We start from the raw sequence: 26,624 nt of genomic DNA, 5'->3' as shown, positions 1-26,624 counted from the left end.
CTTTTCACAAAAAATGAAATAATATTACTTACCACTTTTATAATCATGATAATTCTTTTCTTTTATTTTTTTTTTATCATATCTCAAAGTATTTACTTATAGATTTCAATATTATGAAACAGTAACCTTTTTTTAAATAAATTTTAAGTTATATTAATTGTTATAAGCGAACACTAAATATTATCTTCATGAAATGAAACTATACTCAACGTAGTTTAACTTCAGTAATTTCTGAGAACAATGGCTACAAGCACATTTGGTACTTTACCTAACTTTACACATTTCAATTTGTAGGGAGCTACACCCTTAGACATTCCAGCTGCCATAGAACTGTCAGATGTAAGGACCTAGGATCCAGCTATAATTTATTTTTAAACAAATATTATTATTATTATTGATACAAACTCCTAATCTTAATGTCAGCAGTTTATTGTATGCCATGATGTTTACATCATTAAATCATAGAAGTCAATGTATTTACATTCATCTGAGTTAACTTTACTTTTATGCATTTATTTGTTGTATTTGTATGAGTTAAATTTTACTTTTTTAACAGTTAGATTTATTACTGTTTTTTTATTTTATAAATTCACATATTGATTGAAGAGCTTTTCTTTTTATTTTATAAAGATAATAAATCCTGCAAAGTATACATATGTAAATCATGATGATGTACTTTTGATGAAGATGTACTTTTGTATGTTTAAGTTTATTTTATACACTAGTCTATAATTGCTTGGGAAGTTCACACAGTCTCTGCTGTAATCTTTAGTTCCGGTCTCACGTAGCTTCCTTTTGTTTTAACATTTTGTAGAACCACCGTGGTAATAACCTCTTTCAGGGTCTATTATAGTATCCAATTTTATCTAACTGTTCTAAAAATAATAATAATAAGAATACTTTTCTTAGTACGCAATTTATTTGTATATGCTTAATACAAAACTTTATCAAATTAATATTTATGCATTTTATATTAATTTAATTTTAGTTGTTTAATTCTGTGTGTAACAATAACTAAGTATACATTAAGTATATTATTTCTTTTACTTTTTAATATTCACATTTATTTATTTTCTTTAATTTACTTACTTCAGTTTTATAATGTTATATTGTGTATCTCTATTTACCTCTCAGCATTAATTGCAGGAACATTTAAATTTTTAACATTTTATTTTAAATTTTATAATTAATTTATATTTTATTGTAAATATTTTAACTAATTAACAACATAAATTCCATAATTTTATATCTCCAATTACATATATATTATAAATAAGTCAATCTTTGATTTTATGGTAAAAGCTAATGTTTATTTTAGTAAAATTATTAAATGAGAGCACAGAAAGTGACTAATTACAGGACTATCTTAAATATTAGGTCTTTTTCTTTAGTAATTATAATCTTGTTAATGTTTAAACTGTTTTTTTTTCATTACAATGTAATCTGTGTTTAATTTAAAAATAACATATCTGTTATTTCAGACAGCAACTAAGTAGTAACAGGAATGAGTATATATATATATTTTTTTTTATTATTTTATTAATTGCTTTAAAACTTTTGTTTATTGTTCGTGATTCTTTTTATCAAGTAAGATAAATGGAATTATAGGTAAAAAAGACAACTCTTACCAGGAATTCAAATTAAACCCAGCTGATTCCTGGTTTTCACATCAAGCCAAAATTTCTGCTTATCAATCTATTTCTAACAAGATTTTTGTAAATATTTATAATCTTGTCCCCACTATTGCTCATTTATTTTCATTCTTTTATATCTAACTTCATTCTAATAATTATGTGATCAGTTTTTTTTTGTTTTTATTCTAAATGAATTTCAACTACCAAATTAACTAATTATCTCTTCTTTATGACAAGATGCGACTTACCTGTTTGGTTCCATGTGGTAAAATCTTGTCATTTTCCCTTATTTAAGCCCTCCAATTGTGATTTCTAACCAACCTTTTTAACCATTAGTAAATTAGTGTTTAATTTTTTTATTAAAAAACCTACAATATTTTTTTGTTTATAATTATTATTTTTTTATTTCTTTTTCTACAGGAATTATTTGCACAACTGCAGTTCAGTCATGAAAGTGCTTTACCTCCAGATGCATTACGAAGAGCACTTGCAGAATCATTTTTTGATCAACAGCGTTTTCAGCTTGGCTTTATGGATGATGCAGCAGAATGTTTTGTGAGTACAGCATGTATAGTTTTTTCCTGAATAGTCATAGAATACCATTATAGTTTAAAATCTGAAATATGGAATTTATATATCAATATAAATTATATTCACATATTATTTATGATATGCATATATATAATTACAGATATGTTGATGAGCTTGGTACTTGCTTGTAATTGGAGTTGAAACTTTTATGACTGGAATCTAAATAGTTTATTCATATATTTACCATTTATCCATCTATACCATTCTTCAAATCCTGACATTGACCATCCAGAGTCTCTTGTCAATGGAATTAATTGCTGTTATAAGTTTTTTTTTTATTCAGATTTCTTTTAAATGGTAACTAAGAATTATTATTTTTAAGATTACTGACTAAAGTGTGAAGTTATAAAATATTATTTTTTTATTAAATAAATGATAAATTTGAAAGAGGTTAGGTTGAATAATAGCAAAAAATGATTGCAGAAATGTGGTAAATTAATGATTTTTCCTTTTATTTTTACTTTTTCCAAGTTTTTTTATGAGCTCAGCAAGGAGGAATTTACTCATATGTTTTGTGGTGCTTATATTCATGAAGATACCAACATAGATAGCCAGCTTAATTGAATAGGTTCATATAATTTTTTATTATGCCTGAAGTGTAGTAATCAGCTTCAGCCAGTATCAGATAATATCACATAACCAAAATAGTAGCACAAATTTCATATTTTAAAAAAAATTAATTTTTTGGTAGTGAAAATTAAGAAATGTATATATATACATAATATTTATAAATTGAATACAAGCAACTAAAATCCTTTTTTTTTTTTATTTTAATTTATAAATAAAATAATATATTGTTTATTGTGATTAAATAAAAGCTGTCTATTTTTTTCTTTTTTGTAGGAGAACATATTACTGCGAATTCATTACCATATTGCTAGTGGAGAAGCAGAAGATATGTGTAATGCCCGCCACTGCATCCCTCATCAGAAATTTGCAATGACATTGGTTGAACAAAGTGTTTGTGGAGCTTGTGGTGCTACATCAGAACCTTTACCCTTCACTCAGGTGAGAGAAAAATGTGTCCAGTGATAAATATTATTTTGATATTAATTATTATTTTAAAACTAACCAAAAATCTGTTTAAAAATATGTTAACCACAATCTATATATTTAGTAAAATATGTTAACTACGATGTATATATTTAGTAAATTAGAATCAGATCAAGTGTGAAATGAAAATTAGTTTATTAAAATACTCTATTTTAATGTTGATACCATACGATTATTCCCTGAAATAAAATTTCCTTTTGTAAGTGTTTTTAAACCAGTAAATAGTAATATCACAGTAAAAATTGCAAAATTATGTCACAACACTGTCAAACAATTGCCATTTGATCTCACCTGACAATTCTTTTGATGCATCCATCAGAACTTGCCGTGAAATGTTTTAATGTACATTTTATCACTTCTAAGAAATTTTTTTTCATTACCAATTTTAGTAAGCTAGATTGTAAACATTTTATAGCCTAAATAATTCCTTATTTTGTTGAACTGTCATGATCCACCAATTAGGAACATTTAAAATAAAATGTCAGTGTGTTATTTATTTTTACTATATAACAATACTTTTCTGCTTGTTATGTTGATAACAAGGCTTGGACATGGTCTATGAATACCTGTAAAGGATTTGTGATCTCCCCATAACAGGTAAGATCCAACCCTTAGAAATAAAGTAGACCCAAACTCTGTTGTGAGGGTTCTTCCAGGTATCTGTAATATACAGGTAACATACAAACAAAATAACTATTTTTAAAAAGTGGAAAGTGGACCGTTCAAGAAATAATTTGTGATGTTTGGCACCTTTATGTGACATAATTTATAGCAATTAATTGTTATTCACCTGCAGAAATGTTCATCTGTACGAATCTATAATTAGTATCACTTTTTTTAAAATGAAAATTGTGTGTTTTTATTATAATATACATGATATTATTTTATATAATATATAAATTCTATTAAATAAACGACATAGTAAAGAATATTGAGATAAGACATATCTTACCTTAATTTTTCATGAAAGTACTTTTGGGGGATACCACTTCCCCTGTCATGATTGAAATAATTCCTTAATTCCTTTGGGTTGCATAATAAAGATTCAAATATAAAAATAATGAAAACTCTATATTAATTTTAATGAGTGCTGCTATCTGTAGCAGTTTTTATAAGTCCATCTGCCTTAAACACCGTCTGTTGGTTTGTCAGATTGAAATTTTGTGGGTATTTATATAATATTTTTCTAATATATTTATGTCATCTTTCTTAATTTTGAATGCATCTAAATTTGTATTAATATCAGAAATAGAATGATTATTATGTACAAATTTAATTTTATAAATTCCGCACATTGTTTATTTTATTATTCTTTTTGTTTTTATGTGGTTATGAGGTTTGTATGCTGGTTTAAATATTTCTTTATTATTAGTTTTAGAAATGTTTTCAATGATGTTATTAGTGTATAATACATTATTTATATTTCTCACTCTTTTGTGTATAATGTATTGGTTGTAAGACAGTTATTTTATTGTTATGTTTTGATAGTTGTTTTCTATAAATATTATTAATTAAAGTAGTATCTTATCCATTTTCAACTGTTATATGTTTTATTATGTTTATTTCATTATTTAACTTTTCTTTGTTATTATCTGTGTATTTGATTGCTCTGTATATCATATTTGTATAAGTGTTAATTTTATAAAACCAAGGGTAACTTGATTTTTTATGAATTGTATTATTAGTGGTACATATTCACATGTAGGTTTTTATATAAATATAATGTAGTATTACCTGTTAATCACATTTTCAAACTCAGCCTACTTATCATATGTTACATGACAAATATTAAGAGTTTACTTTATATGATATAATTCTGCAAGGGGAAAAATAAACTTCAAGATTACCAATTATTAGTTAATTTTATACATAAGCCAAGAATAATTATTTCAGGAAGTTTACAAAGATATATATTAAAAGAAAACCACCAAAACGTAGTAAACAGATAAGTTAAACTTTCCATATTAATACCAAGAATCAATTTTCATAGGATCCTGCAAATTCAAATGTTACAGCATTCCAGTGCTGGGCAGCAGAGTTTTGTGTTCATCCATGGCAATTCAGGTTTAAAAAGGGACAATTTTGGCAATTTCTGAGTTCCAAATTTTTAATAACTGTTTTTAGTGTAATTTTAGAATTTAGATACCAGCTGAAGATGTGATCCCGAAAAAATAATTCTTGGTATTAATTTGTATAGTTTAACTTAATCTGTTTACTGTGTTCTGGTGGTTTAAGTTTTCATTTAATATTGAATTTACTGCCATAGTGGTTGGGTATGTTGATGAATTATTTGAATTTTCAAAAAAGTAATAAAATATATATACAGGTGATTCAAAGAAACTGGAAATTAAAAAAATTAAATAACGTTAATGAAAATTTTTTTTTTTTAGAAAATGAATTTTATTTCATGTAATTGTACAAATGTTGCCATTTTAGGATACATACATATTAGTTTATTTTTTAAAGATGACATCTTGCAGGTGACCTCCTCTTCTACGTAAACACTCACGAAGTCTCTTCGTTAAATTGTTCATGGTTTGACGTAACATCTTAACTGGAATTTCCACAATTGCTTCTCGGATCTTTACCTTCAGTTCTTCCATTGTAGCAGGTCTACTGTGGAACATTTTGCTTTTAAGGTGACCCCCACAAAAAGTAATTGCAAGCTGAGAAATCAGGCGATCAGGGAGGCCATCTAATGTCACCATTTTGTGAAATGACCCGTTGTCCAAACAATCGGCGTACAGCTGCCATCGATATTCGTACAGTATGTGACGTTGCTCCATCTTGTTGAAACCAGGCTGTGTTAAGAATTAACACAGGTGGAAATTTCTTTTGTTGTTCCACAACAAAGTTTTCAAGCACGGCTACGTAATGAGCCGACGTCACTGTAATCGCAAGGACATTGTCATCCTCAAAAAAATAAGGGCCTATAACACCGTAAGATGACATAGCACACCACACGGTCACTTTCTGGCTGTGCAACGGACGCTGGTGTAGCTGCGTAGGATTTTCTTGTGCCCAGTATCGGAAATTGTGCTTGTTAACAAATCCACAGAGGTGGAGGTGCGCTTCGTCTGACATCCATAGTTCATGAACAAACTCTTTGTTATCATTTATCTTCTGAAGCATTACGTTACAGAATTGTGCGCGGCACAACTGCATCGTTCGGTTTCAGTTCCTGGACGATCTGCAACTTGTATGGATGGAATTGCTAGTCCTTCACTGACAATCTTCGAACACTTGAATTATGCAATTGTAAAGATGCTGAGAGAAGACAGATTGACCGATGTGGACTTCGTGTGACAGCATCTTGTAATGCTTGAACATTCTGTGGTGTACGGACAGTTCGCTCATGGCCTGGAGGTTTCTTTTTCATTGCCGACCAGTTTCCTCAAAATTAGATATCCATGTTTTAATTGCATGTGCTGATGGAACACGGTCGTGCCGTACCAGATTAAAATGACTGCAAAATTCTCTACGCGAAATTCAATTCAATGATATAATATTTTCTCATATTCTGAATAAAGATGCCAAATATTTTTTAGTTTCTTATTTTGTTCAATAAATACACAGAAAAAGCATTAAATTTAAGTATCATTGGTCACAAAATTCCATTGTTATGTCATTATCCATCCAAAGAGAAACTCTTTTCTGAATTTATTAACTATGATTATTCATGTGAATTGGTTTATCTAAGATGTATTAGTCAACCACAAATTCTTATGCATTTTTTTGTGATACATTTCCTTGGGATAATGTAAGTGTTGTAATCAGCTTGTAAGGAGATGTATCAGTTAATTATTAAGAAACAGTTTTGTAATTTTTGTTAGTTTTGTATTTATTCAATATAAAATCTTTAGAAGATATGAATTTTATATCTTCCTGCATTTAATTTGTGACTGAATCATTCTTATTATTATTTATTTACTTATTTTTAGATGGTGCATTATGTTTCGGCTTCTGCACTGACTTCACAAGCAAAGCAAAGTCCATCAAGTTCTCCTGATTTATTTGGACAATTGCTCAAAAAAGCAGGTGGCATGGGAGATATCAGAGATTGTCCTGTAAGTATTTTAATCTCTGTGAATAATTTTATTGATAAATTAATTTTTAATATATGCTTTAAGATTGTTATACTGCAGTTTTAAATATTTAGCATAATAAATGTATAGTAGATGCTACAACCTAAAGTTATAAGCAATCTAATGAGACACAAGTCACTCCAAAAATTGTACAGCAATTTCCAAGAATACTAAACATCCCAAGCATGTCTTTTTAAAGAAATGATCAATGAACTGGAAAAAAAAGTATTTTCATGTTGCCTTTTTCACTGAATTGAATATAATCCTGTATCTGAGAATATCAAACCCACATACCAGGGGTAGGTGATATTCATCCCTACAAGCATGATTTTCACTCTGTTCACTGCAGGAAATACTTGTATGTTGGATAATTTTTTTAGAGAAAGCAATTAATGACACATGTACACCAATGAGTTACACCAGTCAGAGTTACAATAAAATTGTAACAATTAGTGTAAAGCACAGATTAATCTACCCATTTCTGCAAAAAACAATTTCATTATACTCTACCTACTTTGATAGGGAAGTGCTAGTCATGAAAATATTCATAAACTTTGGCAGTGCATCTGATCAGAAAAAATCTTCTAAATTATTTTAAGATCAATAATCACTGTAGTAGTTGTAAATTTATTAGTCATAAATAACTAATAATTTCAACTTTTATATCTTGACCAGTAAATTAGATTCTTAAAAGTTAACTGATATAATATGTTTTACAGAGTGCCTGTGGGGCAAAGATACAGATTCGAAGAACACTAACAAATTGGCCAGAAATTGTCTCAGTAGGAGTTGTTTGGGATTCAGAGCGTCCTTCGTTAGAGCATATAATGTCTCTGCTCGGTACATTAAGAACATCTTTAAGACTTTCTGATGTCTTTCATACGCCTTCAAGACCTCCTGCATCTGCACATCCTCATGAATTAGTTGGAGTTGTCACTTACTATGGAAAACATTATTCTACCTTTTTCTTTCACACTAAACTTAGAGTGTGGATATATTTTGATGATGCCACAGTACGTGAAGTTGGACCACGTTGGGAACAGGTCAGTTCTTATTTATATAATTCTTATTTTTATTCTAAACAATTCTTCATGTTATATTTTCTTTGCCTTATTAAATTATTATTTAACATCTTCCATTAGTTAAAAACCGTTTCTCTTATTACATCTTTTAAAGGAAGATAATGTGTTTTGATAGTATATTTATCAGATTTGTTTATACCATATAATACCAAATACCAGAATGCCTACACTAATTTTAATGAAATATGCATCAAGGCTTTTGTTGTGGTGTATATAACAAAAGCCTCAAAATACTTTAATTTAGCTTTCTTGAGTTGTGCCCATGACATGTGCACATACCTTGTTCATGTAATGAGTGTATCTGTAACTTGTTATATTCATGGAGTGTCAGGCCAATATACCTTGTTAACTAGATATTTCAACAGATTTTTAGCTAGGACCAGTTTTGAGAAGATAGTGTTAAAATGTATTTGGTTTGACCAGGCTCCTAATTGTTCCCCTTTCAGACAAGAAGGTTAACTCTGATACATGTTGAATTATGTTGATTAGAGGAAAATAAAAGATCATAAAATAGACTCCATTCTCTCAAATCTGGAAAACCAAAATAACAGTACCTTGGAAAGAAAATATTAAGAATATTAACGTGTTTTCAGACTCACCTCACAGTGCAAGACATAACAAGTAGTTATGAAAGTTAAAAAGATAATTATGAAAACTTCAGAAAAAATTAGTTTTAGCATCATTAATAAGGATATACCCAATGAAAATTAATCCCTATGCTATTTCTGAAGTGCAGCATATATTTCCATCATTAATAGTATAATTTTCTTCTTCATCTTTTATAGAAAAACTAATCTAATTATTCTTTAAATGGACATGAATACGTAGTAATTAACTGTACTAATAATACATATAAGTATAATAGTTAACTATTATAATTCGTAGTTTTTTCACAGTTTGTGATTTTTTTTAATATCTTGCTTGTTCATTTGATTAAAAAAAAAGCCAAGTATCCTGATATTTTAATATTTTATCTCTTGCATATTAATTTTTTCCTAGATATATTAATTATTTTATTTCTGCAATTAAATTATAAACTTCATGACCTATATTCTAGATGCTAAAAGATAATTTCAGTGAAAGAGTATACTGCAGTTTAAAATATTTGGCATAATAATTGTATGGTAGATGCTACAACCAAAAGTTATAAGCACTCTAATGAGACACAAGTCACTCCAAAAATTGTACAGCAATTCCCAAGAATACCAAACATCCCAAGCATATCTTTTTAAAGAAATGAGCAATGAACTGGAAAAAAAGTATTTTCATGTTGCCTTCTTCACTGAATTGAATATAATCCTGTATCTGAGAATATACAGGATTATAAATAATTTATTGATATAATATGTTTTTCAGAGTGTCTGTGTGGCAAAGATACAGATTCGAAAAACACTAACAAATTGGCCAGAAATTGTCTCAGTAGAGGAGTTGTTTGGGATTCAGAGCGTCCTTTGTTAGAGCATATAATGTCTCTGCTCGGTACATTAAGAACATCTTTAAGACTTTCTGATGTCTTTCATACTACTTCAAGACCTTCAATAATTTTTTTAAAAAAACAAGCCAGATCAAACAAAATAAGATTGCCTTTTCATGTTGGGAAAATTCTTAACAGTGAAGGAAGAGTACATAAACAAATTAAATGCAGTTTCTTCGCAATTTTATTGATAATAAATGCATTATGTTCATTTTAAATTTAAGTGAATTTTTAACCCAATAAAGTTTGAATTTCACTATTTGTGTTGAAATTTATCACGATAAATTAATTATTTTTGTCTTTACTTCTTAATTTATGTTTTTTTAAACAGATTAGATTTTATTAGAAAATTTCAAATTGTAGGATGAAAGTTATAAGAATTCAACTAGTTGTCTAAGCTAGTTTCCTTCAAGTTAAGCTTCTTCTGAAATTGCAGCTAGTAACGTGAATGTTTTTAATATTACTGTTGCTTTTATGTGTGCTATTGATCATTATAAAGAATAATTAATTATCTGTCTAAACCTAATTTAAACACCATCACATCCAATCACACTTATATTTAGAATTATCAGTGGTAGTTTCTGAATAAGCTCAATTAAAAGCAAGAGGTAACTCAGAAAGGTAAAATATTTACATCTTTCACCTTAAAATAAAATGTCTAATGTAGTCAATCTTTAAAAATTTTTAAACGTAAAACATGATGGATATCAAAATTTGATTTTCATTATATATTTTTTTTCTATTATTAATTTTTTCAGTTATAATTCAATGATTATATAAAAAATGAATTTATAATTAAATTTCATTGTTTTATGATGTATATTTCCTAATAAATATTCAATTATACTTGTTAAATATTTAATTTTTTCAACAAAAAAATAATTGCTTAACATTAAATAAAATAAATATTAATTTATTTCAATAATCTGACATCAAAATCTTAGATGTAACAAATTGTAATAAATATTTGTTTTCAGGTGGTTGAAAAATGTCGCCGTGGCCGTTATCAACCCTTACTTCTTCTATTTGCAACACCTGAGGGAACACCTATCGATGCAAGTGCAGCTCCTAAGACTGTAACACGAGCACCTAAACCTCCAAGCCTGCAATCAAATACTGTTATTAATCCATCAATTCTAGGAGGTCGTCGATCATTGACTCCAAGCCCAGAAAAACCAAGCGGACTTGGAACAGTTAATCAGCGAAGAGCAGTTACTCCAAATCCTGAGCAAACCCATGAGTCATTAAGAGGCGTAAGTTAAAGAGTACTATTTTTATCATATATATTTTTAACTTTTTTTGTCAAGGATAATACAAGAAAATGAAGTATGCAATGAACTTTCTAATAAGATGGAGGATTTTTACCTTATATAGAGAGGATGAATTGAATTATAATTGTTGATTATACTTTAATCACTTTATTATTTTTATTAAATTTTTCTAAGAAAATATTATAAATTTGATTATGTGAATAAATATCTGTTGTGTCCAATTTTCTAGACAAATAGTTAAATACTTTTATTACTGTACCTAAATTTACACTCAGATTAAATAATTTCTTTTAATTTTAGATTGTTTAAAGATTATAGATAAATGCATCTAATAATCTCATCTTATCCTATAATGTTTTTTAAATTTACAGCGTCCACAACTTACAACAAATGATTATCAGAATCTTACTCATTTACAAGCTGCTATGTTTGGCCCTGGTCGAAGACCGAATACAACGCAGAACTATCAGCATCCACCTAGAGTAGAACTTACTCGTCGTGATTCTGGTAACTGGAGTGGAGATAGAAATAGTGCTTCGTCATCATCATCTACTTCTTTAGAAAATCCTTACCAGTACTTTGTTGGAAAAATGCAACTTCGGTAAGATTTTTAATCAGAATATAAGTAAAATGTTAAAGAATTACCAATTTAAATAGTTTTGTAATTATAAAAGTGTTTTGTGTGAGATTAAAGTTATACATTATTATGTTCCAGGGTGACTAAGATTAATAAATCAGATATAAACTGTCTTACAGTACAGTCATTTTTGTGTAGTTATTTCACTTATTAGGGATAAAATCCAAAATTTAGGTAATTTCTCATGAGAGGCATTATGAATTAAATCATATTCCTTTAAACTCCTTTTTTGGGGGGGGGGGCGAAAAACGCCTGTGCGTTATCATCGCCTGTAATTTTTTTTAATAAAAAGTTAAAATAACCTTTAAACTTCTGTTTGCATAGATTTTTATGAAGATAAAATGTATAAATAAATTAATAAAGCATAATTATTTACTTGTCTTAGCATTGATCGTTTGTTTTTTTTGTAGCATTAATATCGGTAATTTTACAGTATTAATATTTAGTTTCTGTTTTATCATAAATAGCAATAAAAATCAGTTGCTTCTCCTTAGAATTAGAGAAAGAGTTTTGCTTTATTATACTTTTTTCAGCAACTGATTTCATATACTATATGCAATGTGTGAACAGGAATTTCATTAAAAATTTAATACACATACTTTGAAAATAATTAATTTTGATGTAGATTGGGGAGCAATAGGTAAACAGGCTGATTGTATTTTTTTGCACTGTCATCATTGACATAATTAAATTTTAAGGCACAGTTGATTTTTTTTTTTGTTATAATAATTATTTAAGTAAAAAATGTAACACCTGCGTAAGGGAATAACTGTTACAGATTTAAACACAAATTACAAAATTTTGTCTAACTTTATATTATTTTTCTGATAAAAAGTTTTGTTTTTGCAACACATTTAAAATTGTTAAATTCTTGCTACCCACTTTCAAAATAATTAATTTTAGATTAACAAAATTTTGGTAACATTTAATAATTTTAAAGTATTATCACATTTTGTCAGCAATACATGTTGTTCAAGTGACTTTAAGTCATAATACGTATAAATTTCAAATTTGGGATCTTCCTTTCAGTCTAAACAAAGAAAACAATTTGTATAATTTTTAAGCAGTTTGTTTTTGTAATTCTTCAATATGAATTTATTTTGGTTCATTTGACAGGAAATTATTTAGATTAATTTTATGGAAAAACAAACAAAATTAAAAGGAAATTGATTTTTCCTTTTTGAACTCATCTTAAATAAGTATTATAATAAAGGTTATTTATTTATTTTTATTCAGAGGTACCAATAGCGTTCCCCGTAGTCCAACCAGCTTAAAGCCAGGAGAATTATCAAGTTCCAGTGGTGGACCGTGTGATGCTGGTTATGACTCATACTCTTTGTCTTCCAATGACAGTCTTCCATTACAACAATCATTAAAACACAATCTGCAGGTAAGTTTTGCAAAAAAATGAAGCCTTATTCATTATTAGATATTCATAATTCTATTGATATGAATAAGTTTGTGTCTAAATTAAGTTGATAATGATGGAATTAATAAGATTACTTTTATCATTAAACATTAAATTTTTTTATATGCACTGAGATTTGAAAAATGTTTGCATTTTTACATTAACATTCTCTTCAGTCAGTGATGTAGAATTTTACTAATTTTCATAATGTGTAAAAAATTATCTTTGTATAGAAATTGATGTTGTTTTTACTTTTAGTCATTGAATTTTCGTTAACAAAACCAATCATATTTATTCAATATTTTTGTTTTTATTTGTTCAATCACAAACAAAACTTAAAACATTATGTTTTGATGGTGACAGTTTTTGTGGATTTATTTTTTACATATATGTCTTTAGAATATTTTACTATAATTAAATTTTCAGGATTCAAAAATTCAGTTATCTTTTTAAAAGGATTAGAACTAAAGTTAATTGGTATGAAGGAATAAAAGTTTTATAAACCTTCACTACCTTTTAAAATTTGGCAGTTTTCTTTTTCTCTCAATGACCAATATGTATTAGTGGTCATTGACTGTCTGAATTAAATTTATTACTATCTGGAATTGCAGGTGATCTCTTAAATCCGTCTTAATATATAGATTTATGCAATATTTATTTTTTCCTTAAATTATGTAATGTTCATTCATTACATACAGATAAAACTCATTCATATTTTTATAACACCTAAGACTAATAAGTTGTCAAGATTCTACCTCATCTTTATGCTTTGGTATTTCATTACAATATGGTGTGTATAAATATCAAAATAAACCAAAGATAACAACTAAATAATATCACAAAAAACTGAAATTTATTAAATTTCTTATTATGTCTACATAGTATATTTATTTTAGGTTAGGTTTATAATTTTCACATAGTACAAATATAACTAAACACTAGAATATAATATTCAATGTGAGTACTAAAATAAACACAACAGTTGAAATTCCTGGTAATAGTAGGTGTTGATTAAAGTGCTCTAGTAATAATGTGAACAGACTAATTCCATCTTCCTTAGTTGACATTATTACTGTTGTACTAATATTAGATGTCATTAAATATTGTAACTTTTCATAACGTCCAATTTTGTCAGTCATTTCAACAATAGATTAAATTGTTGGTATCCTACTTTCAAGAGAAGATGAATGAGAAAATTCTTTAAAACAAGTAGTAGATAAAAAATTTAAGAGAGCACTGTTATCAAACATAGGTGACTTTAAAAATTAATTAATTAAAATCTGACAGCCAAAAAGTAGATAGAAATGGATAATTTAAATCTTGTATGATATTTTTACTTTACATTACTGCAATGGAAATTAACCATCTGTATTTGCTAGTTCAAACTCATACAAATGGTGATTCATGGGGCATTTACGAACATCTTTTTTATACATATATTCACACATATATTCACACATTGAATAAACTCTTGCAACAAACTTATTAATGCATTCATAAAACAATTTTCCCCAAACATTTACTAGTTTTAATGTCAGTAGATATAATTAGGACATTTTAGTTCATGATTATATTAAGTTTCTGTTTGTGTTAAGCTGTATGTGAAGTTTCATTCAAATAAATATAGTTCTCATCAACCAAAATAAATCGTAATGTCTTTTACCACCAATGTTGATGAAAGATAAACTGGTGGTGAAAGACAAATTGTAAATGTAATTTTAAGTTAATTTATGTATATGCAAAATGTTTCAGTGGTTTATAGTACAGATGACCACAAAGTATAAACACTAAAGTTCTGCAGAACTTGCTTATTTAATATAAAATGTTAAATGCTTTTTAGAGTAAAAAAAATTGTATACTGCACTCGGATAAAAAATTCTGTCTTGGTTCTTTCTTTCTTTTTTTTTCTTTTTATTACATTACACGTTAATGTTTTTCATCTTTCATTACATTGAGTTAGGATAAAATTAATTCTTAACTAAATAGGATTTTTTTTTTTTTTTGATTTATTTATATTAGGATAAGTATTCAGCTTAAGATTTTGAATAGTTACAATATTTTTTTAATATAATACAACATACTCATGTGATCTACATATTGTGGATTACATTATATTCTATAATAAACATAGATCTCAAATTTTTTTTATTGTTAAGATAAAGATATTCAATTTTTTTCTAACAAAGTATTGTTATTTCAGCTGGCTCAGATCCCTGAAGGGCATCAGTCACCAAGTTGTGGAATTGTAACTAACCATCATAATGGAGATATCTACTCTCTACAAAACAGCCAATCTGGTAAATACTTACTATTAAATCAATAATTACTTTGTAATTAAATTTCAGATCATTATCACCTTAAATATACACCTTTCCATATTCTAAAATTAACACTCTTCACCAAAAATTATACATTCTGTTTTATACACTTCTTTAAGTAGTTTAATATTTTGTTATTAATATATAGATAACATAGTTGAATGCCAGTTTAAAAGATTTAAATATGAAATTAAATTTATTTGTGTTTTATTTGTTTCTTATATATACGAGGTGTGATCAAAAAATACGGTGAATGAATTTTTATAGCGGCAACAGCCAACACTACATCCATATGCTGTAATTTGTCCAATAGCGTGATCAACTGAGACAGGCAGGGACAAGTTGTAACACGTTCGAGCTTGCCAGTCAGCTGCCAGAGCCGTTAGAGTGAGGTTCTGTTTATTGTGTCTGTCATGCAACATGGATTTTGAACAACGCATTAACATTAAGTTTTGTTTTAAGTTGCAAAAGAGTGCCAAAGAAGCTCACAAAATTTTAGAATCGATGTACAGCGATAATGTGGTAACTTTGAAGACTGTGTACAAGTGGTATGACCAATTTAAAAACGGAAATGAGTCTGTTGAAGACGAGCAGCGTGCGGGACGTCCAGTAACCCCAAAAAGATTTGAAAATGTGCAAAAAGTGTTGAAAATGGTTCGTTTAAACAGGCGAACTGTGCTTAAAGGAAAACGTTTTGACACCATTGCTGACATTGAGAGTGCCACGACTGAGCAGCTGAAAGCCCTTCCGAAAGACGCCTTCCAGAAATGCCTCCAGTCATGGAATCAACGTTGGGATGAGTGCATTGCTAGCCAAGGACAGTACTTTGAAGGAGATTAAATCGAATTCTATGTAACCTTATTACTTTTTTTAATAAAAAATTATTCACCGTATTTTTTTATCACACCTTGTACACTGTTCAAATTAAGTATGTTATCTGTCACCTTCAAACAAGTACTTCAGTTCTGCTTAGATCCTTCTTTATGCAAACAATAATTTTATTTTCAAAAGGAACAAAATATCTTTGATCATAAATTTTACATTTAGATTATACTTACTTTGATGATTTAGAAAAAAACTATAAATAATTTAGCTTTTGTAATATTTTATTAAAATTTATTAATCTTTTTATTTTGATAAATCTTTTATTTAAAAACGGCCAGCAATAACTTCAGCTGGAACAAAATAATACCATTAGTTCACTGATAAATAATAATTTGAAAGTATTTTGACTTAAGTAAAGTAAGCCATTACGTTTACGTTTAATTTATTAATAAAAAAATTAAAATTAATTCTATAATGTATATCAGTTTGAAGATATTTATTTTTAATGTAATTCCCACAGTTTTAATAATAATGAAACATTTTTCTTCTGAGTTACGTAGTCATAAATGAATTTTTGTACCAGTAAAATGTTTCTTTTGATACTGTCACATTTTTTCTAAATACATTGTATTAATTTATTACAGACGATTGTGAGAGACTTTGTCGTGAAGCTGATCAATTACTAGGTAAATCAGAAGAAGCAGAAGATTTAGTTACAGCGTTATCATTATGCCAAGCTGCCGCTGGTAAAGCTAGGGCAGCTATGGATGCTCCATACAGTAACCCTCAGACAGCTAGTGCTGCTCGAATGAAACATAACACATGCATTATGAGAGCAAGAAGTCTACATAAAAAACTGGAAGAGCCTAATAAACGTAAGTTTTCTTTTAAATATAAAATTAAAAAAAAAGGAAATAAGAAAACAAGAAATAACTCAAAGCCCATCAATTTTTGTAATTTGTTAACACCACATGAGTGATGCTCAAGTTGTTTAGAAACAATTTTATCTTAATTACAATTTTATTTTATTTTAACTACATGTTCATGTTGTTAAAAGGAATATTATGAGTTGGTTAATATGTAATTATTATTGTTATATTCAACTATATAGTTTTTTTTTTGTTCTTAATGATATACTAAAAATAGGTGGATGGAAACCCCTCTGAGTCACCACAACAGAAATATGATAAATATAAATACATAAAATTCATCTATGGTATGTCAGATAATGAGTTCAGCAGCTCATTACATATTGTTGTAAATGTACATTGTAAAAATGAGATCATAATAGTGTCATATTCTCATGAGATACATTGTGTGAATAAAATAATTTTAAAAATTGATTTAATGATTATTTTATAGCCATATTTAAAAAAAATTATTATTCTGAATTATATTCATTTATGAATATAGATACATAATAATGGTGAAATAATTAATGCCAATAATCATGTTTATAATAATAAATATTGAATAAATATATTATAATTCTTTTTTAAATGTAAACCTTAAAAAAAACTAATTTGTTTGTGTGGTACTTCTAGAATAAATATAATAATTAAAATGAAAAGCATGATTTAAAACAATCATTAAATCAGTCAGCACTTTTTCATTTAATTTATTACTTTCCATATAGATTTTTGTTAAATTTTTAACTAGATATTCCACCTTTTAATTATCTGATATCTCTGATCTCTTAATATTTTTATTTAATTCTTAACTATTGTTTGTTATAACTTTGTTTTCAGGTTCTTGGTAAACCAGAATTGTTATTGTGTTTTGTCTCTTTATGAAATATTTAAAAGAAAAACTTTTTCTTTTTTCATTTAATATTAACAACAACCTACTTGTTTTTCTTATTTATATTATCTTCAACCAAATTGATTAATATCCAATTAATCAATTTTAATGATATTATTTTACCTAGAATGGGCTTATTTCTATAAACCAAAATGTCACTTGACTCTGAAATTTACCTATAAGCTTTTTCTCAGTAACAGCTTAAATATTTTTTTTTTAATAATTGTATTTTTTTATATTTTAAACTTACTAAAACCAACAGCACTACAAATGATTTGGAGATTTTTGTCATACAACCTAAAATCTCCAGTTTACAATGAACCTTAACTCTGCAATATTTATTGTGACATCATATTAAAGCTATTACTGTTTATAAAATGACTATACTTAATTATTAATTAAAAGTATAATTTTTGCTTTACAAAAATGAGTATTATATAACCATATGCTGTAGATTGTTAAATAAAAATTTACAAATATACATTACATTAAGTAGACTTTAAAATCAATAACAATAAATTTTTGAAACAACCATTTTGCAAATTCTTCTACTCACAAGGCATAATAACCCTTAGCACACATTGACACATTGGTTGCAGTATTTTTTTAATGCATATAATTTTCATTCATGCTTTACAAGTCCTTATTGTCTGATTTTTGTGTTTTCATTAGTACATTATAGGATACCTGTATTTTGTTATGCATTCGCTTCTTTTAACACTATCTATCAGTCACTGAAGGAATTTTATAAATTTGTGGATTTTATATTAAATTAGTGTGGTACCGCTCACCCAGATCTCCAACGATTATAAACATTTTGGGACTAACCTTTTTTTAAAGAAATTTTAAAACAATTTTTATTATAAATATAAACAAAATTACGTCTTCCTTTGAACAAAACTAGGACTCGTCAATTGCTATATTTTAAAAAGGATAAAACACATTTGAGAAATATTTTCAATTCATTTTAATAATTCTTGAATTTTGAAAAGACAGAAGCTGTGTGGTTTATTATTGGCGAAATGGAGCATTCTAAGAATGTTCAAATATCTGTCTCTAGTCAATGTTTCAGAAAATATTGAAGAATGTAATACCCTATCTGTTAACCAGTACTCTTTTATAGAATTTTTCTTATTTCTTGGCATTAGCATGATCAAACACTTAAATGTACACGTTTCGTCTATGTCAGTTGACTTCCATCACTGTAAATTTGAATGAGCAAGATCAGTTTGTTCAGAGATTTGGGTAAAATATGTGTTTGTGTCATTCACTACATATTCAATAATTTTGGGTGTTATTAGAGTTTTAATGAGAAGAAATAAATTGTAGACACGAATGAGACGAATTGGACATGTTTACTAACAAAGTTCAACAAAAATTACAGAACCAAGTTTTAGAACGCTGGTAACATAATCTTATTCTCCCTAGTTTCAGCTGTTAGCTGCAACCTATCAATAGTGGAAATAGTTCATTTTAAAGCCAATAAAATGCAGCACTTGTAGGTGAAAGAATTATATTAATCACTTTAACACGATGATAGTACTTAAATGATAAAGTTCTAAAATGAGTTTACACGACTGTAGTCTGTGCAGACAGTTTACTGCAGTCGTGTAAGCATGATGCCAGTCCTAAAAAGGTTAATCCTACTTACATCAGAATATAACTTTTAGAATTACTCAGTATGACATAAAAAATTAATCATCAGTAGAATAGATGAAAAATACACTTACCACACAGAAGGTAAATTATGGGTAGAATAGGACACCTTGCTGTAAATGCTCATACAGGACAAATAACTGGTACCATAGCCATTGTGTTGATGTAATGCATATTTTCGGGTGATGCTTTCATTTACAAAAAAGTTAGTTTTACTGATTTTTAAGTGTAATGATCATAATTGTATATTGATATTATTAATATAATGTTTTCATGTATCAGTAAAAGGCACAAAACTGTCCAGTCCTCTTCAAAGTGATTGTGGCTTTATATGAACTACATAAAAATTTTCTGATATTAGTTTTATTATTTTTATCATATCGTTTGTTTATATGATTTTACAGATGCAGAAGGCCGCCATAGTCGTGAAGGCAGTGGTTGTAGTGGAAGAGTGTCTCACTCTCGTCAGAATTCAAAAGATAAAGGAGGAGGAAATCATTCAAGACAAAATAGTCGAGAGCTTTTAACAAGTCCTGTTTCAATTTCTGCAGCCGTATCCCAAACCAAGACTATTCCCAGAGAAGTTCCAGTAATTACACCTGAGAAACCAGCACCGCATAAGAACATTGAAATTTATGCTACTTTACCCAAGAGCAAGAAAGGTTTACTATCAAGAGCAACCAAAACTAAAAATTTTGTGGAAGATGAAGAATATTTGATGTATGATAGACCCGGTCGAAGTTTATGCTCTAAGAATAAAACAAATGGAAAGAAAGATGGAGAAAAAAGAGCAAGAAGTGAAGAAAGAAACAGTAAAAATCAAAAAGAATTTGTTTCAAATTCTTTGTCAAAAGAAGTATCAGCAAAGAAACCTACAAAAGTAGATGATGCAAAACAAGGAAAGAAACAGCATAAAATTAGAAGGAAATTGTTGATGGGAGGTTTAATGAGGCGGAAGAATAGAAGCATGCCTGATTTGAGAGAAGATGAATTAGTTTCTAAAGGAATGACCAAGGACGACTCTAGTTTAGACTGTAAGTCTGAGAAACAACCAACATTAAGTGGTTATTTGTCTGAAGGACATTTAGAATTTTCAGGCAATCCAAATTTAGAAAGAAGCAGGTTAATGAGAAAGAGCTTTTATGGAAGTAAAGTGCTTCATATGGCCAAAGTACCACCACCACCTCCAGTTCGGACCACATCACAGCTAACCAAATCAGAAAGACCTCAATTTCCTTTGCCTCATGGTCTTGAATCACACAGTGATTCAAAACAAAATGGATTTGAGGACTGGATTCAGGAACCTCAGTCATTACCTTATATTCCAGCAAGCTATGGAGAAAACCTCAAAGTGGAATCTGTAACATATGCAAATGGTTTGCAACATCAGTCTAACACATTAGTTACTACTGCACAAGTTCATCAAGAACAATCACCAGGAAAATCTAATGATGATATTGATTTAAATTCATTCCCTTTACCACCCTATCCTTCTCCATTGAATTCAACTACACACTCGAGGCAAGCTAGTGAAGATTTTCCTCCACCTCCAACAATAGATGTACTTCAGAATAAAGAATTAGAAGCTTTTAAAAGATCAAGTCCAATTCCTGGAAGTCTTTTAGCCCAAGTACAGCAGAAGAGAAGGCAGATTTTATCTGAAGCTGAGAGAAAAGCAGAGGAAAGTTATGAAGCAGCTAGAGCTATTGGAGGAGAAACATGGTTAAAGGAACTACAGGCCAAACAAGCAGCCTTAAAAGGCAAAAAGACTGGGCAAACATCTAGCACAGATATAGTTCAGCAACCCTTAAGCCCAAGAATACCTACTCCAACTAAATCAATAGAAGTAAAAAATTCTCACACTGTTAATTCAGAAAAAAAGAACAGTTCAGCTGTTGATGAAATTAAAGAATGTTATAATGGAAACAGTAATACCCAGCATGCAGCTTCAGTTAAAGACTTAAAATCAAGATTTGAACAGATCAAGATGAACCAGTTATCATCAGATAGCGATTCAAGACCGAAACCACTTCCATTAAACATTCAGATAAGTGATAAACAACTGTTTTATGAACATCAAACTAATATGATGGATAAAATTTGTGAAATAACTGAAAAACAAAGTAGTAATGGAATATTTGATAATGCACCTAAGCATGTTGAAATCTGTGACACCAAATCAAATGGTGAAAGCGAGATTAAAGGTGCATTAATAGGAACAGTACCAACTCAGAATGTGGATGTAAATGAACAGAAGAGAAAGTCTGGTAAAAAGAAAAATGTAACATTTTGTGAACAGGTAGTCTTAGTTGCTACAGCTGAAGAAGATGAAATAGATAGTTATATTCCAAATCCTATTTTAGAAAGAGTTTTGCGTTCTGTTTTACATAAGGACTCACCTCCACAAGAGAATAGGGAAATTACAGTGCAGTCAGTTGTTCCATTAAAAAGAACAGATTCAGGTAATATGGGGCAAAAACCGCCCATATGGTCTTATAAAGAGCAGTTGAAAGGTTGTGAAAATCAAAATAAAAGTTCATTAGAAGATGAGTTTACTAGAGAAAAGAAAAGTATTGGAGAATCTAACTCAATAATAAATTTCATCAACGCTAATCTAGAAAATTTATCAGTCTCACAACAAAGTATTAAGAATGACAGTGTTCCTTACAACAGTCAGCAAAATATATCTCATAACAGTCCAGCTATAATCAATGGTAAAAACTGCCATCATCAATCCATGCCCTCTAAAATTCAGCCATCTCCATTACTGAACAGACAACCACCAAATCCAGTTCAAAACTCCAATCATTTTCAACATGTTACTGCTAACACCTGTCAGAACAGTCATGTTGGCACTAATGGCCAGTATAATTCCAGCTCAGTAAGTTCCATTTCTTCACAAAATCTATCGACATTAAATCCTTCATTGCAAATACATAACAGTTACCTGAATTCTCAACAGAATAACTGTGCTGGTCAGCAAGATACGTTACACCAAGATATGAGTAAGCAGTTTCCCATTCAACAGAATGGTCTGGCTGATAGTAACATTTCTCAAACACATCACCAACATCAGCTTCCAGTTAGCCACCAACATCATCAACAATCGCAGTTTATGCACCAACAACAACAGTGTACACAGCATTCTGTGAATGGATATCAACAAAAATCTGTAAATTTGCCTTTACAAAATGTTGCATCAAGTCAAGCAGCAGTGTTCAGTCAGACATTGGGTTTACCTCAACAATCCCCTCTTTTAACTAGACAAATATCTGGTGGTAACATACAACAGATTAGTTATCATAATCAACAAGAGATGAGAAAACAAAATCCTCAACATATTTACCACCAAAACAATAACCAGCGTATACAAATGCCACATGAAGTGAATGCAAGTTACGGTTTGTCATCCAGTGCACCAACAAGTTGCAGTCCAAGTAATCAAATGACACCTATACATCAACAATTAAGAGCAACTAATTCATCAGGTTCAAGTAGTCCAATATATCCAACAAGTATATCACAGGCAATGGAACATATCCCTAAAATATGTTCAACAAGTGCACCGTCAACAATGATGAATCATCAGCATAGTCTTTTAAGAAATGGCCGTCCTCAAGGGATGTATCAACAGGATCTTTCTCCTCCAGAGTACAACTATCCTCCCCCACCACCTAAACAAAATATACCACCGGCAAGAGCTGATATTTATCAGAGAGTACCAAATCCTAATGGAGCTCACTTCAGCGGATCAGAGCAACATTCATATCAACCATCATCATCGTCATCGTCCTCATCTTTAGGAATACAATACCAGTATTCAAACCAACCGCATCAATATCCACAGAATCAACAGCAAGTCAGTTCACAGGCTTCTGTTTCATCATATTCTCAACTACCTTCTCATTCTCATCAAAATACAAGTAGTTACACAAGTGCTGTGAGTTCACACCAACCACTGTCTCAAGTGAATCATCTTTCAGTAAAACCCCAGACATCTCAACCCAATTCAAGGTGTTATTACCAGCATTTACCAGACTCAAATACTTATAATCCTCAAACAAACTGTCATTTAAATTCATCTAATGTACCTTCAAATATCCAACATAATTCATCATATCCGACATCAAATCCCCAAAATTCACAAGGAGCAACTCCAGTAAAGTATCCTCCTTATCAGCACCCTCCGCTACCAAAGCAAATGGAAACTAATAAAGTAACTGATCGTTTGAATCTTCCTTCTGGGCTCTCTCATTTAAGAACAAATCCATGCAATTTATGCAGAAAGAAGCAAGTTATTCCACCGAGTATTTATTGTACAGATTGTGATTTTTATATGTCCAGATTTATACCGAAAACATAAGGTTATGTTGATGGATTATTTTGAGGTGCCTGCAGTATTTTTACTTATATTTGTAATGTCTATATAATTAGTACCTGACTAAATTAAGCTATCTATAATAGAACTTATGGAGATTAAAGTAGATGTAAACAAAGGTGATGAACATGAGGTTAGAGTTGTACCCACCTATTCACTTCCATTTTAACTCTCTTATCACCAATGTGTTTAATTGTTTATTATTTCTATTATGAGTTCAGTTGAACATCAGTTTTAAAAAGACATTTATTATTATTATTATTAATTTAATAGTAATGATTAATATTTATTTCATAATAACTGACTGAATTTTAATAACAGACTTTTATAAAAAAGTTAACATTAATATGTTTAAAAAAAAAACAGTTATGTAGAATCAATGAGTCAATGACCTGCATAGTTCTTAAGTGAAACAGTGTTAATATTTTTAAAGTTTCATAAACCAAAAATTATAATTAGAAGTAATGAGATAAAAATATCTATAGATAAAAAATTTTACAATAAATCTGTCATTAGTGGATTTTTTTTAATGGTAATTCCTAAGCAAGCACTTAAAAATGTGTCATTTTCTGGGGATTTAATTCTGAGTCTACAGTGCATCAGCTGGTTGCTCCACGGATTTAAACTACTAAGAAGATTTATAACGCTTATTAAAAAAAATATAAAAATATTGTTAAGGATAGAGATTCCGTTAATAATCATTATCTCAGGAAACATTAAACTTAATATCATTAATATTAAACTGAAGACAAATTGCTAAACTGCTCTTAGACTTGTAGCATTTATTTTTTGAGATATCTCAAAAAATATAAATGAAACATTGTATCTCAAAAATATAAATGAAACATTAAGTTCTGGAGAGGTATTGAAATATTCGTACTCAATGTTTTTTAATTAATTAGTTTTCGGATAATTGCTTTATTATACACAATTTGGGTTACTTTCTTCACCAAAAATGTAATCATATACGGTTATGTCATATTTGGTTATCATATACGGTAATGTAAGACATGATCATATGACAAAAGTATTGTCAATCTGCAATTTGAATAGACTATATGATAATAAATTATACAGTGATATAATACTGGTTTGTTAAAGCCGTTTAAATTATTCCTTTATTGTTGAACAGTTTTTTTTTTTAAAGTAAGATAAGTAAATGAGCATAATGATTATTTAGTTACATCTACTTTAATTTCTAGTATGTCTATTTTATATTACATTTCTGTCCCTTAAGACTGCATATTATTAAATTTATATAAACAGTAATAATACCAAGGGAAGTGTTGCCCGGTAATATTAGAACTAAGTACCTATCATTAAATTAGCATTAGTTGTTTAGAATAAGCTGTATAGTGAAATGCACTGAACTAAGAAGTTGTAAGATGAAAAAGAGTAGCTGAGATTTGAGCAAGCATAGTAGTTCATAAGCTCAATATTGTTGGTAGATATGATATTGTGATATGTTTTTTGTCAAAATCATCATTTTGTTGTTAAGTATCAAAGTATTGTTATTATTATTATTATTACAGAAAAAACATTGATTGTTTTTTGTTGATTAGATTAGAAATGCATAAAAAAAAATAGAAGTTTTATATAGATTAAGTTACTATTGTTAAGTTTTCAATTTATTAATTTTTGAATGTGAAATGTGAATTTATTAATATGTCAAATGGATTTTAATAATACAACATAAAAATGATGCTCTCTTTTTTCAAATATTGAGGTTTAAATATACATATATAAGAATGGCAGCATTGTATGCTGATACGTGACAAAATGTTTATGTAACTGCTATCACTTTGTATTGTATACTTACTGTTATGTTTAATGAGGCATGATTTGATTGTGATAAATAATATATCATTATGTTATGAGTTATGCTCTGTATATAAATGTATAAAATTTAATGTTGTGTATAGAGTGGAAATGCGAAAGATCTCAAAATTTATTTGTTACTTTTTAAGTTATGTAGGAGAGTTTATAAGAGAAAGAAAATATATTTTTGATGCTTATGTCATAAAAATTTATAGATTAAGTGCTTGATCAGTGTAGTGTTTTGTTTTAAAAATATTACCTGATTGCTTTTCACAATAAAAATTCTTTCATTAGAAAATTATGAATTCATTTTATGTTTAATTCCTTTTCATAACTGGTAAAATTATTGCACTCACCAGTTATTAAAATATGATAATTAGGTATTTAATTTGTAAATACATGAAAGTATGCTTCCAGAAGATATTTTTAAAGATATATTTTTGAAATTTGCTCTTACATCACCTGCCTAATGTGTGAAATTCATGCATATTATGCTTTGGAGAATCATTCTAAAAACAAATACAAGCCATTTATTTTCAGTGCTTTAGATCTCCTCCAATTTTTTAAAATTAATCTGCCTACAAACAGATATGT

At 28.6% G+C, this 26,624-nt stretch overlaps 1 protein-coding gene across 2 annotated transcripts in view; it reads left to right on the top strand.

The window, feature by feature from the left end:
* ec (ubiquitin specific peptidase echinus) overlaps positions 1 to 26,331 on the top strand; it is a 277,997-nt gene extending 251,666 nt beyond the window's left edge. For both annotated transcript variants that reach the window (XM_075359861.1, XM_075359862.1), the window contains 10 exons: positions 2,055 to 2,189; positions 3,069 to 3,233; positions 7,220 to 7,345; positions 8,083 to 8,406; positions 10,897 to 11,172; positions 11,562 to 11,791; positions 13,064 to 13,217; positions 15,436 to 15,532; positions 17,023 to 17,253; positions 20,239 to 26,331. In XM_075359861.1, coding sequence (XP_075215976.1) covers positions 2,055 to 2,189; positions 3,069 to 3,233; positions 7,220 to 7,345; positions 8,083 to 8,406; positions 10,897 to 11,172; positions 11,562 to 11,791; positions 13,064 to 13,217; positions 15,436 to 15,532; positions 17,023 to 17,253; positions 20,239 to 24,197 — 5,697 coding nt within the window. In that variant the 3' untranslated portion in view covers positions 24,198 to 26,331. The remainder of the gene's footprint in view (positions 1 to 2,054; positions 2,190 to 3,068; positions 3,234 to 7,219; positions 7,346 to 8,082; positions 8,407 to 10,896; positions 11,173 to 11,561; positions 11,792 to 13,063; positions 13,218 to 15,435; positions 15,533 to 17,022; positions 17,254 to 20,238) is intronic.
* Positions 26,332 to 26,624: the final 293 nt, after the last annotated feature.

Source organism: Lycorma delicatula, chromosome 3 (assembly GCF_047948215.1).
Source record: "Lycorma delicatula isolate Av1 chromosome 3, ASM4794821v1, whole genome shotgun sequence".
NCBI classification, from domain to species: Eukaryota; Metazoa; Arthropoda; class Insecta; order Hemiptera; family Fulgoridae; genus Lycorma; species Lycorma delicatula.
This window is presented reverse-complemented; position numbering and strand designations above follow the sequence as displayed.